The 13,565-nt window shown below is 37.8% G+C and overlaps 2 protein-coding genes across 4 annotated transcripts; one reads left to right on the top strand and one right to left on the bottom strand.

Moving 5' to 3' along the window:
- Position 1: 1 nt before the first annotated feature.
- Positions 2-4,466, top strand: nelfe (negative elongation factor complex member E). The gene is made up of 11 exons (XM_039680986.2): positions 2-155; positions 299-383; positions 1,088-1,157; positions 1,234-1,379; positions 1,461-1,535; positions 1,900-1,937; positions 2,021-2,286; positions 2,436-2,580; positions 3,274-3,328; positions 4,033-4,135; positions 4,233-4,466. Exons 2-11 carry the CDS (start codon positions 309-311, stop codon positions 4,304-4,306), a joined length of 1,047 nt encoding a protein of 348 aa, XP_039536920.2. The 5' UTR covers positions 2-155; positions 299-308; the 3' UTR covers positions 4,307-4,466.
- A 1,966-nt stretch (positions 4,467-6,432) lies between these two features.
- zbtb12.2 (zinc finger and BTB domain containing 12, tandem duplicate 2) lies at positions 6,433-13,533 on the bottom strand. Of its 3 annotated transcripts, none has more exons than XM_039680983.2 (5): positions 13,236-13,532; positions 12,325-12,550; positions 11,577-11,771; positions 9,836-10,027; positions 6,433-8,347 (listed from the first exon to the last, which is right to left on the bottom strand). In XM_039680983.2, exons 2-5 carry the CDS (start codon positions 12,532-12,534, stop codon positions 7,328-7,330), a joined length of 1,617 nt encoding a protein of 538 aa, XP_039536917.1. In that variant the 5' UTR covers positions 12,535-12,550; positions 13,236-13,532; the 3' UTR covers positions 6,433-7,327. The 3 variants fall into 3 exon arrangements, with proteins under 3 accessions (XP_039536917.1, XP_039536918.1, XP_039536919.1); XM_039680984.2 differs by having other exon boundaries at positions 11,577-11,768; XM_039680985.2 differs by lacking the exon at positions 9,836-10,027 and having other exon boundaries at positions 13,236-13,533.
- Positions 13,534-13,565: the final 32 nt, after the last annotated feature.

Here is a 13,565-nt window from a genome sequence, read left to right as displayed (position 1 = left end):
ACGCATTTAAATTGGTAAAATAACATAAAAATAAATAGTTTTGGATATTTTTGTTTGACTGGATCCTCGGAAGAGAGTAAATGACGTCATATTTGCGCGCCGAATAAGGAATACTGCAGACGTTCATTCTTTTAAATTAATCCTTCGAATTCACGGTAATTAAATATAAAATAGCGTCTTTTATGCAGTTTACATTTGTTCCTGAAAACTGTTAAAAGCCTAATTTAACGGAAAAATCGATAACGTGACTGGAAAGGACATCTGTTGTAACATATTACTGTTGTTTTTCTCTCTTGAGATCCATCGAAATGGCAATATTTCCCAACTCACTGACAGAAGAGGAGGAAGCATTGCAGAAGAAATATGCCAAATTAAAGAAAAAGGTGAAAAACTATAGTTACTGTTTTCAATATACCAATTTTCTTTAACCAAAAATTACTCAAGTCAAGTCACATTTATTTACATAGTGCTTGCTGCTCTTTAAACAAAACAAACTGTTTCAAAGCAGATTCACTGTAAAAAACAAAAACAGTGTTGTGTTAATGATGCAAAATGTATCAGTCATGAAGCATTTTCGTTTCTAAAACATCTCTGCAGAAGACAATAATGTCATTTTTTTTTACCTCAGGTCAGTTGATTCAATGTTGTTTCAATTATATAGTAGTCAACATTTGAAGTGGATCAAAACCTTTCATCAAAGTTAAACATGATTTTGAATAATATCCGTTCTTGTCTTTGGAAAACTATATAATGTGTCATATAATAATGTCTCATAGAATAATGAGCAAGACAAAATACTATTTAAGTCCAATTTCACCATATATAAAAAAAGCATGCATCGGTAAATCTTAGTTATGGCATACTAATTGATGATGTTTATCACACAAAAAGTCATAACTATGACTCATAATTATGACTTAAATGTCACAATTTTGTATTACTTTAGTTATAATTATGACTTTTACCAAAGCATGATTATTTTTCTTGCTTTGCGGAAATCAGCTTCTATAAAATACTCATATATACGTGATATATAAACTATTCATTTTAAATGTCGCATTGTCTACTTTTATTTCACTTTATGTAGAAAAAGGCCCTAATGGCTCTGAAGAAACAGAGCTCCACAAATCAAACGAGTCAGACAGGACTAAAGCGCAGTAAGTAAATCTGTGGATCTCTGAAATTTCCAGATGAAATCTGTGCACTATGAATGATCTCGCTGTCTCTGTTAAGCTTTGTCAGATCAGCCAGTGGTGGACACAGCGACAGCAACAGAGCAAGCGAAAATGCTGATCAAGTCTGGAGCCATCAGTGCCATCAAATCAGAAAACAAGAACTCAGGCTTCAAGCGCTCCAGAACACTCGAGGGTAAACTTAAAGTAAGATACTTTTTTTTAACCCATTAATGTCATATTTTTTCTGTCATACATAGCTATTAATGGAGTTTCTTTATTTCCCAGGATCCTGAGAAAGGTGCTGCTCCAGCATTCCTACCATTTCAAAGGAGCATCTCTACAGATGAGGAGCCTCCTGATGTAATGTTGTTTTACACTGTAGAAATGATCTACTCACGGCTGTACATTTCAGTGACTTATTAGCCACAGCATCAAGCAGAGCCCCTTTAACTGTGGTAAAATGACCATAACACACTTCCTTATGTGGCTTACAGCTTTTATAGAGTGGTGGCAACAATCTATTGATGGAAATAAATATTGTGATGTTATTTCCACAAGATCTTGCATTTGATCTTTGCAGAAGTTGATTAGCTTTAAACCTAATTATCACTGCAGTAATGATCCAACCATATTAGACATATTTAATTCTAAACAGTGAATTTTTTGGGCCGTTGGATGCGTCAGTAAACTTGATTTTACATAATGTTGTTTCTTCTTGCTGTAGTCTGCTAAACGGGCCCACAGGAAATCCCTGTATGAGAGGTGAGACTGTCTGACGCAGTGTAAAGAATAATATAAACCGTCATAGAAAGTCGAATATTAGACTGTTTTTTTCTGTCCCACAGTTTTGTTCCTGGAGATCGATCTCGTGATGATGAGGGAGGGATGTGTATTCGAGATCCTGAGCGGGATCGGGAAAGAGAGGTAGACTGGGAGAAAGATCGAGACAGAGACCGAGACCGGGACAGAGAGAGGGACCGTGAAAGAGGTCGGGAGAGAGAACGGGATAGTGAACGAGACAGGAGCCGGGATAGAGACAGGGACAAAGATCGTGACAGGGACAGAGAACGAGACCGAGAACGAGACAGAGAGCGGGATGGACCCTACAGACGTGAGTGAACCTGTGAAACATTAAGTTGATTTAAAATATTGCAATGTTTATTCATAATTCATTGATATGCGTTTTGTAATACTTAATGATAACACGATTTGTTCTGTTGAAAATCTGGACGTCTAATTATTTTCTGTAATGTTGTTCAGGGTCAGACTCATATCCAGAGCGCAGAGGGGTGCGCAAAGGAAACACAGTGTATGTATACGGCACAGGTTTAGTGGAAGACAGTTTGCGCTCAGCCTTCGCTCAGCATGGCAACATCATCGACCTTTCAATGGACTCGCCACGCAAGTACGATTGTTTTCTCATCCTTTTGGACATTTGGAAAGGGAGGAACTTACTCACTTGATTGTCTATAGAAAAGCTTATAGGATTGATTTGGTTGATACAGGAATAAATTGAGCCAGGATCTTGTATATTTTGTAATTTTAGACGTTTTAATTATAAGTTTTATCTTTTGTAATGGTAGATTTACAGGGATATACAAGAACACTACCATTCAAAAGTTAGATTTATATATATTAATATATATATATATATATATATGGCTATAACACTGCATTTAAAAATACAGTAAAAACAGTAATTTTGTAAAATATTATTACAATTTAAAAGAACTGTTTTCTATTTGAATATATAGTAAAATGTAATTTATGTTTGTGATGGCAAAGCTGAATTTACAGCATCATTTCTGTCTTCAGTCAAATGATAATTCAGAAATTATCCTATTCATTATTATAAACAGTGATACATTTTTTCAGGATTTTTGTGACAAATAGAAAGTTCAAAACGGCATTTATTTGAAATAGAAATATTTTGTATCCTCATAAATGTCTTTACTGTAACTTTTGATCCATGCCTAAAGTATAATTTTTTTTTTTTTTTAAATCATACTAACCCCAAACTTTTCAACAGAAGTGTGTGACATGTCTGGTAAAACAAAATATATACTATACATATATTTTTATTTTTTACTCTTACCAGTTGTGCCTTTGTGACCTTTGAGAAGATGGAATCAGCAGACCAAGCTGTGGCAGAGGTCAGTGGTCAATTCTCTTTATGGGGCCACTTTCTACACTATTGTAGCATCATATTTTTTATATATTTGCTATGCATCTTTTCTGACCCTAAATTCAACATATTTTTGCTGCCGTTGTTTTTTAAGACATCAGTTATGACAGGCTAATCACTTTACATGTAGTCGTTCACTTCACATGTGGTCAATAAGGACTAGTCGTTATCCACACTTGTTTTGGTAATCCATACTTGATTCTATACTTGCCGTATAGCAGAAAAATATTTTGTCCATCCAAATTGTGACCTTATATTTTAATAGTTCTTTAAAAATATTTAGCTTCAATTTATTTTCAGTTTTAATAATTTTAGGATATCAACTTCTACTATTCTACTATCTACTTCTACTATCTAACTATTTCAGCTTTATTTCAATTACCGAAAATGAATTTGAACAGTTCTGGTACATTCGAAGCCGACACTCGCCTACAGTCATGCAAGCTCTAATGGTCAAGTTTTGCAGCTTAGCATCCATAAATAGTCTAGTGTGGACTGTGGAGCTTTGTATTGTGTATATTCAAGCTTAGTCTACATTATACATCGACACAATTACAAAATACACAAGGAAAATCCTGTTTTCTGTCCTATGACCCCTTTAAAGGCGTTAAGATTTAACACCTTTATTTATTCACTGAAAGAAACCCTTTTTCCACTCTTTCTACCTCTCAGCTGAATGGCACTACTGTGGGTGACGTCAACATCAAAGTCAGCATTGCCAGGAAGCAGCCCATGCTTGATGCCGCCACAGGGAAATCTGTCTGGGCCTCTCTTGGTAAATGAGGACATTTCACAGGGAAAAGCTGTCAAGGAGACTGAGTGTTGCACACTTGACTAACCCATTTCTCCTTTTCTGTCTCCATCCTTCACAGCTGTGCAGAACAGTGCCAAGGGCTCGTACAGAGACAAACGGAGCCAGGTCGTCTACAACGAAGACTTCCTATGAAAACAGTTGTTTTTTTGTGTGAATTTTGTGTAAATTTAACTTTTCTGTCATTTTCTTAAGTAATTATCATGATGTTTGAGCATGTTTACTGCTCAGTGTCATTGGACATTTAGCTCATTTATGGTTTATGTTGTTGTGTTCAATAAATCAATCAAACGTCTATGTGTGGAGCAACACTTTACAATCTGGACAAACTAACAAATTATTACCTCAGTGAAACAGTTTAACAGGCCGATCAGTTTTTCTGGTGACATCAAGCGAATCTGAGCTTAGTATGGATAGCTGTGTATATGAATAATTACCGATTCACTGCAGTCCTCTGTTGTGTGGAACAAGCTCTTCCCTGCAACAATCCACAACATTAGATGCTATTGATCAAATGAGCTCACAGACATTGCAGTGCTCTGGTTTTGCCTAAAGGGAAACAGAATACAAATACAGAGGCATGCACTGTTATATAAACGCTGTTTAGCATTTCACAACTAGTTGGCAGGAAGGGAACAGCAATGTGTTGTTTCAACTTTCCCATCCTGTTTACGGCAATTTTTAAGACGATCTCAATTGTGACAAGATATGGTGAGATTGTCAGCGTTAGGCGGTTATCATGTACTGACTCTCATGTCATTCACTAATTTTATTCTGTGGCACATAAAGTATTTTGAGAAATATCTCGTTTTTTTTCAAAGTCAATGGTGACCAAAGCTGTTTGGTTTTTGTATTCCGCAGGTGAAAGTCATATAAGTCTGTAATGTAATGAGGGCGAGTAAATACCGGTAATGAAATTACACACTTCGCCTTTAAGGTGACCGGCAATGTAAAATTAATTCACAGCATGAGAAACAGTTGGAACAAAAGCTTTTTAATGAGGCTTTTATGGAATTGGCGACATACAGAAACTAAAATTGCACTACAGCAAAAATAACACATTTTCTTACTTTCCTTATCACGCACAGTACTAATTCATGAACATTTCGTTTGTATTAAACATGTGTATTACTCTCACAAGCAATAGATATGCTAGACCTTCCCTTGGCGTCCATTATCTGCTCAATTGTAGTAAATGACCTTTAACCCATAAAGAGAAACAGAAAACCGTAGTATTTGTGCTCTTATGTGATATAAACGGATAGTTCACCCAAAATTGGAAATTCTGTCAATATTTCAAAAGACAAGAGTGCTGAGGTTCAAACAATATTGGACCTCGTTGATTTTAAATATTTGGAGGAATAAAAAAACACCAGGACTTTTCAAAATATCTATGCTTCACAGAAAAACGTAATTAACTCGTGTCCTGATTTAAAGGGATAGTTCACCCAAAAATGAAAATTCTGCCATCATTTACTCACCATCAAGTTGTTCCAAACCTGGATGCATTTCTTTCTTCTGCAGAACACAAAAGAACAGTTACCAAACAGTTGATGGGCCAAACTGTTGACTTTCATAGTATTTTTTCCTCCATAAATTCAATGCAGACCATCAACTGTTTGGTTACAACTTGAGGGTGAGTAAATGATGACAGAATTTTTATTTTTGGGTGAACTATCCCTTTAAGGTAGCTCGCCAAGACAGTCCTTTTCATCCAATCAGACTGAGCTAAAAGTGTCCCACCCCCTCCAATGAATATGAAATATTTCTAATATTGAATAACATGAGAAGTTAATTTTTAAAAAGTAGCTCTAAAATGAAATAAGGTTGGAGACGCCTGACATAAGGAAATTATAGAATTTTGTTTTTGGGTAAACTGTCCCTATAAGTGAATATAAAGGCCAATTCACACTGCACTGATAGACGGCGACCAAGACAGGCAATCCCCAGATGACAGTACATCCCTTAGACAGAAGACATTCTGCTACCCCACAAACGCCAATTGAACATGCCAAAACAAGTGCCGACCAATGCCAAAAATTGCAAAACCCAGAGAAGTGTCTGTTGCCCTTGGTCAGTGTATGTTGATGCAGTGCCAAATGGTCTTAAAGGGATACTCCACTTTTTTTTTTTAAAATACGCTCATTTTACAACTCCCCCAGAGTTAAACTGTTGAGTTTGACCTTTTTTGAATCCATTCAGTCGATCTCTGGTTCTGGTGATACCACTTTTAGCATAGCTTAGCATACATCATTGAAGTGAACTAGACCATTAGCATTTCTCCCAAAAAAAAAAAAAAAAACCAAAGTGTTTCGATATTTTTCCTATTGACTCTTCTATAGTTACATCGTGCACTAAGACAGATTTTCTAGGCTGATATGGCTAGGACCTATACTCTCATTCCTGCGTAATAATCAAGAAACTTCACCTCCATACCATGAGTGGAGCATGCGCGATGACTACACAAACTTTAGTCCCGGTCACATTGGAAGCTGGGCACTATTTTCAGGCGCTGCGTCATAACATTACGCCTGCTGCACTCATGGTACGGCAGTGAAGTTTCCTGATTATTACACAGGAATGAGAGTATAGTTCCTAGTCATATCAGCCTAGAAAATCGCAACTTTACATTTTCCGTCTGTCTTAGTGCACGATGTAACTATAGAAGAGTCAAGTTTTAAATAGGAAAAATATCGAAACACTTTGGTAATTTTTTTGGGAGAAATGCTAATGGTCTAGTGCACTTCAATGATGTACTGTATGCTAAGCTATGCTAAAAGTGGTACCGCCAGAACCAGAGATCGACTGAATGGATTCAAAAAAGGTAAAACTCAACAGTTTAACTCTGGGGGAGTTGTAAAATGAGCCTATTTTCAAAAAAAAGTGGAGTATCCCTTTAACAAGGGCACTATCATTCAGTTTCTCCAGGCTAAAGAGCAAATGCTTTGGCAGTGTTTGGCCTGCACATTGACAATTCGAAACCATTTTGAAGCAACCATAAAGTTTTTACATATTGATTACGAAGACAAACATTTTTCTAATGTGCACCGATAAATTATGCACAATGAGCCTACAAACATGTATTAAGAAAAAGAAAAAACAAGGTTAATTTTGATTTCATTGTACCAACCCACACTACCGATGATAACATGTGATCTAAACTCCACCTCCAACACCGCCCTCATTGTTTCGCTGCATCTCCAGGTAGTTTTGGGCTGTGGTCCTTCCGTGTTGCTCCTTTAGGTGGCGACGTAGAGCGGGCTTGTGGGCAAAGCTGACGTGGCAGTACGCGCACACGTGCGGGCGCTCCCCGCTGTGCAGGTTCATGTGGTCGCACAGTGTTGACTTCTGAGTGAAGGTCTTGTGGCACAGGGGGCAGCAGTGGAGCTTTGAAGAGCCGCGATGGACGATCATGTGGCGGTTGAGGTTACTGGAGTGGCTGAAGTTCTTCCCACAGCACGGACACACATATAGCCTGTGTGTCGACAGGGAATGCATGGCTAAATCCTGCGTTGAGGAAAACGCTAATCCGCAATGCTCACACACTACTGGTCCTGTTACGCATGACGTGGATCCCACCACTGCCACGGACTCGTCAGCAGCTCCGCGCTCGTTCGAAGGCGCCCCGACTCCCATCGCTTCTTCCCCGCTGGAAGCTTCCACGCCGAAGTGTGCGGGAGCTCCATCGGCGCCGATCTCTACTCCTTGTCCCTCTCCGGCCCTGTAGTCAACGCGGAGGGTACCGTCGGCAAGATGTTGATTGGACAGGTAATTGGCCCCAAAGTCCGCTCCAAAACTACCCATGATCTCATCTGGGGTTGGAAAGCGCCAAGCTTCCTGGTAGTTACCCAAGAGCTTGCGGTCCTTGAAGGTGTACCGCTTTCTGTGTTTAAAGCCTCTTCCTCTGCCTCCCCTGTGCTCTCCGTTGCGTCGTTTCCACATGCGGCCCGGCCCTCGGAGGCTGTTCCCTTTGGCTCGCCCCTCCATATTGGGCTCATCTATGCCTGTGTCCAGCTGACAGTGGTCGTCTAATACAACGACGGCTTCTCTGTCTTCCTCCCCAGCGCCGGGAGACTTCTCTGGGTCTTGATGTTCATCATTGATGTGCACCTGAAAGATGTCACTTTCATGCCCGTCCTCTCCCTCGAACTGGACAGATCCATCGGATCCTCTAATCTGTCAAGGTGAAAACATAAATTAGTTGAGACGCAAACGAGCAAGCAGCCAAAATAAGAGCTTGAATAGGGAAGTTCAAACTGACAGCAATATGCAGCAATGTAGCAACCAAAAGTAATTCATTTTTCGCAATTCGATGCGACATATCTTGCAATAGGTCTTTATGCAAATATATGCAACTGAGCAGTTATGCGGCTACCCCTTTATTGTGAACATACACAATTTGTCATGATTTTGCTGGCGATGTAGAATTAGGGAACATTGCAATAATTTTAATGAGGTTTTTATATAGCTATAATCGCGATTAATCGCATCCAAAATAAAAGTTTGTGTTTACATAATATATGTGTGTGTAGTGTGTATAATTAATATGTATATATAAATACCCACACATGCATGTATATATTTAAGAAATATGTGCATGTATATATTTTATATATATTTATTTACAATTAATATTACATATTAATATATCAAATATTTAAATTTATAACACATTTTTATTAAATATATGAAGAGTTCAGATGCAAAAGCCTCTAAATGCCATTTGAAATTTTCTTCTTTAATGATGATTTTTATCAAACTTGTATATTTAAGTTCAGTAATTTCACTTAAATAACAATTAATAGGTAATTATCATTGCCATTTAAGTGAAATCACTGAACTTAAATATACAAGTTTGATAAAAATCATCATTAAAGAAGAAAATTTCAAATGGCATTTAGAGGCTTTTGCATCTGAACTCTTCATATACATGCATGTGTTGGTTTTTATATATACAAATTAATTATACACACTACACACACATATATTATGTAAACACAAACTTTTATTTTGGATGCGATTAATCGCGATTAATCGTTGCCCATCCCTACTTTCCATTATACAAATGTCAGATCCTTTCTTATCGCAAAACTCTAGCAATATGTGGTTTTAATAGTGTCTCTATTTGGTTTTGTTTTTTGAGGTCTACAAGAATGTCTACTAGTTTTTATGCTTAAACGTTCAAAAAACATAATTTTTCACATATTTCACGTTATTGCAGTACATCTCTTCCAAGTCTGTCTAAATGCTGTTTAGTTCCCATTTCTATGAAGCCCCTCCATAAGAAAAGCACAATGTGCTCTGATTGGTTGGCTGGACTAGTGTGATTAGTTAACTGCTATGAGTGTGTTTTGGAGTGTCACGCCCCGTACAATAACCGTGACTTTAAACACAACCAGGTCTTACTCCTTTTTTGCTGTTATTGAAAAATTCTGAAGAATTCCCCAAAAACTATTTGTTGCTCAAAATTGTTCAGTGACAAAATCACGGAGACATGTTTCATATTCGACTATCCATCAACAGGGACGACTACTACAAGCACCAATATCAATGCTTCTAGTATTAGGGCTGTCAGTGTGAAAGGTCCCTCTGCATTTTCCTTCGAGATTAAGACGACATCAAGCAAGAGCATGCATTTCTGAATCAAATCCAACAGATATTTACATGGTGTATGGTCAAATCACTGTCATCTTTGAGAGGGATGTTGGAGAGTTCAGCATCAGCAGCCTGGAGCTCCTTTCCTGAACTGTGCGGATGCAGCGATGCAGTATCAGAAGGAGATGAAATAGATCCCAGTGAATGGGTACTTCCACTGACAATCACTGGCATAGACTGAGGGTCTTCTGATTTCACAGTCTAAATAGATCGTAAGAGTGACAGACAATGAATGAACAAGAGTGGAAATGGATGGAGGGAGTGAGAAAGAATTGCAATGTCGCACTATGTTTTTGTATTACAATAAGTAATATAAGTATAAGTATATAGATATAAGTATATAGATAGTTCAGCCAAAAATAAAAATTCTTGTTTTTATTTAGTCTAATGTCGACCCTCGTCTCATTCCAATTCTGTTATCATTTACTCTCATGTCGACCCTCGAGTCATTCACGTGCCGTTGAATAACATGGGGAGGCGGGGTTTATGTCATTTACTAGGACCGCCACCGGGGGGTGATTGAGACGTTTTGGCTTCACTTTTCAGGGCTTGTGCCGCATGCTTGCTCCTACTCAAGGGGGTAATCAATCAACCCGAAACTGAAGTCTCTCCAGGGGCCGCCATTGGTTAACAAGTCTTCACCTGCTGTTAGCATTCCATTGACTCCCATTCATTTTGGCATCACTTTGACAGTGAATAACTTTACATCTGAGGTGTTTAAAGGAGCTGTAAGATTGTGGCCAAAACTGGTACTGCAGTCACTTTCAAATTCCTGTCAAATTCCTCGAGGTTGCCAGATAGGCTGCTGGATCCAACATTTTTTTATCCGACACATTTGTAGCTGCAGGCAGCTGTGGTAACTAGAGCAGAGCTGGCAACCCGGATGCCACAACACCACTGACTTTGTGATTGGTGGAGGGTGGAGCATCAGACCAAAACACAACATGACAACATCAACATCAGTTGAGGGCTGCAACTTCACTTTTTAAATGACAATATCCTGGCTGGACTACTGTTGTCAGTGATATAAGTATATGAAATGAACATGATTTCATAATGTCTAATGACATATCAGGGCCATTTTATGATTATTTGAAATACAGCTCCTTTAAAGACTCCATTTGTCCATTGTTTATTTCTAAAGAAACACGACAATGTATAAAAGGCACCCTTGTATCTTACGTTATGGCCCTGTAGAAGCAGTTTTTGTAAAAATACCCTTATTCATCGTCTGGTGTCGTTTAAAGCCCTTTGAAGGTTCACTGAAACTCTCATTTGGACCTTGAACCGTTTGGTTCCCATTGAAGTCCATTATATGGAGAAAATCCTGGAATGTTTTCAAAAACCTTAATTTCTTTTCAACTGAAGAAAGAAAGACATGGACATCTTGGATGACATGGGGGTGAGTAAATTATCAGCAAAAGTTTTTTTTAAAGTGAACTACTCCTTTAATACCAGGTCTAAACGGGGCCTTACACACACAGATCACAAAATGATCTTAGTTTCATTATCTTCTCTGCATTTCTCCCCTGCTCTATCTTGTTTCCGAATCTAGCTTGCTAATAAACCTGGGATTGTATACTTTAAATATTGTTGGCTTTGCCTAAAAAATTGTTGCTTTGCCTAAGTGTCTTCTATGTAAATGTACAGAAAAGATCGTCTCCTCCATGCGACGATTTTTATTTCTGGATGAACTATTTCATAAAGAAGAAACACGGTCTGTAATAGTGTTTGAGTTTGGAAAACTCACAATTGGGCTGCGACTCCGGGGCTGCATGTACTGGCTCAGGGCTCCTCTGCATTTCTCCACCACATGCTCCATCTGCAGGTAGCTGGCTGCGGTCAGGTAGTTCACAATTTCTCTGGCACTGAACTGCAGCATCCCTGTGTAACAAGACTGGAGGAGTTCACATACTACCGTTGAGCTGTGCAACATCGACACCTGCTGATAAGAGAGAGCATTAGTTGACAGGATTGCAGAGAAGCGGTAGTAGCAATATATATATCCAAAATGGTGAATTTTCAGTTCATGCCAACTTTAAAAATGTGTAAATTCTGTATCACTAGCAATGCCAAACGGAATTGCATAAATATAAATTGATTTCAAACATGTTTCCTGACACAACCCTAGACACTGATTAAGCCAAATTTGCTGTGTTTTGATGCAGTAATGTTCTGATAGCACCTGAGCCAAATCAAAAAAAATTATACATTTTAACCCAACCAGTCTATCAACGAAGCAGCTATTACACCTAAATCAAAATGAAAAAGTATTGAAATAGGTTTAATGAGTACATGATATTTTATATTCAGAAATGAGAAGTGTCCTTGGATGGGTGGATGGAAAGAATGGCCTCAAAATAACTGGTAGCACACTAATTTAGTAAATCCACTACATAAAAAGTACAATGAACCAAAGCAACACCAATGATACAGAAGAAAGATCAAATGGGTCGCTTCTGACGATCCTCGGACTTATCGCATGAGAAAATGTTCACCTGTAGCTCTGATGAGGGGTTCAGGAGAAACTGGTCCCTGAGAAATGCAGAGCAAGCAGCCAGCACGACCTTATGACCCCTGAACATGCGCCTGCCTCCCGCCACGATGGTGACGTCACAGAAGTGCTGCTGTGCCCGCAAGGAGTTCATGTTACTCAGGGTGTTGTCTCCATGCCCGGGCAAACGGAAACTCACCACATCCACATTCATGTTTTTCTACAGGAAGCTAAAGGAAAAAAAACAAACACACACACACACACACACACATTTACTTGATATGCAGTATTTTATATAAATACAAACAAAACAAACATCCACACTTATGAATTAATTATTTATCACACTATCCTGTTACTGCAAATAAATTAAAATAAATTAAGGGATTTCCATCAAATAGTAAAAAGCTTTCTGGATAATTATGTTATTTTGGTAACACTTTAGTTTACGGTGACATAGTTACACGTTACTACATGTTTTTACTGTAGTATTAACAGTATATTATGCATAATTACAAGTCACTAAACCAAACATTAGACGTAACTCTATAGTAAGTTGTTCATTATTTTTACTCATTAACTTACTTATTTGACTAAGTACAATGTAACTACGTCATCTTAAAATAAAGTTTAACCGTTAACACTTAAGTTAAGTTACTTTACAGAGTAACTAAATATTTAATTTAACATTAAAAAACGCAGCGGAAACAACATGTCTATGAATATTCTCATAATGTCATTCATTCATATTTAGAACAAAGCAGCAGCAGCAGCAGCACATTTGTTCATTGTTATTGCATGTGTATTACATTGTTGTAAAGTAGCTAACACTGTGTATCGTATTTTGTTCAGACAGACTGTCTAACACGGTCTACACTACACTACAACCTAATGTGATAAATAACATGAACTTACTTGAAAGCGATTTACTGAGAAGAAATCAATAATACAAACACAAACACATTTATGGTGCCTGATGATCAATCCAGCTTCATCCACATCACTGGAATAACGAAAACATCAAACTAAAACACTCAAACTGAACTCGTTTACAAAAGTCTGTTTTTCTGTGTCTAAGTTCGGTCATTCCTACTATATATTTTCAATTTTGCTCCGTGTGTTTTAAACACAGCTAAAATTTTAACACCATGGTTTACACCTAAAATTCGCTGAAATGAAGTCAGAAAACTAAACAGGAAATTTCGCACCCTAAAGACAATTTTCAAAATAAAAGCCCACGTAGAC

This window comes from Pimephales promelas, chromosome 18, assembly GCF_988280905.1.
Source record: "Pimephales promelas chromosome 18, fPimPro1.hap1.1, whole genome shotgun sequence".
In the NCBI taxonomy this organism is placed as follows: Eukaryota; Metazoa; Chordata; class Actinopteri; order Cypriniformes; family Leuciscidae; genus Pimephales; species Pimephales promelas.
The sequence above is the reverse complement of the archived record's forward strand: the minus strand, read 5'-3'. Positions and strand labels throughout refer to the sequence as shown.

What these genes read in the sequence shown, in the direction of transcription:
- nelfe (XM_039680986.2), top strand. Translation starts at nt 309, where the DNA reads ATGGCAATATTTCCCAACTCACTGACAGAAGAGGAGGAAGCATTGCAG. An exon ending in CAGATGAGGAGCCTCCTGAT is followed by an intron (nt 1,536 to 1,899) that starts GTAATGTTGTTT and finishes TTCTTGCTGTAG; the next exon opens with TCTGCTAAACGGGCCCACAG. An exon ending in CAGACCAAGCTGTGGCAGAG is followed by an intron (nt 3,329 to 4,032) that starts GTCAGTGGTCAA and finishes TCTACCTCTCAG; the next exon opens with CTGAATGGCACTACTGTGGG.
- zbtb12.2 (XM_039680983.2), bottom strand. Translation starts at nt 12,534, where the DNA reads ATGAATGTGGATGTGGTGAGTTTCCGTTTGCCCGGGCATGGAGACAAC. An exon ending in ACCCCTCATCAGAGCTACAG is followed by an intron (nt 11,772 to 12,324) that starts GTGAACATTTTC and finishes CTCTCTTATCAG; the next exon opens with CAGGTGTCGATGTTGCACAG. An exon ending in CCCGGAGTCGCAGCCCAATT is followed by an intron (nt 10,028 to 11,576) that starts GTGAGTTTTCCA and finishes CGATCTATTTAG; the next exon opens with ACTGTGAAATCAGAAGACCC.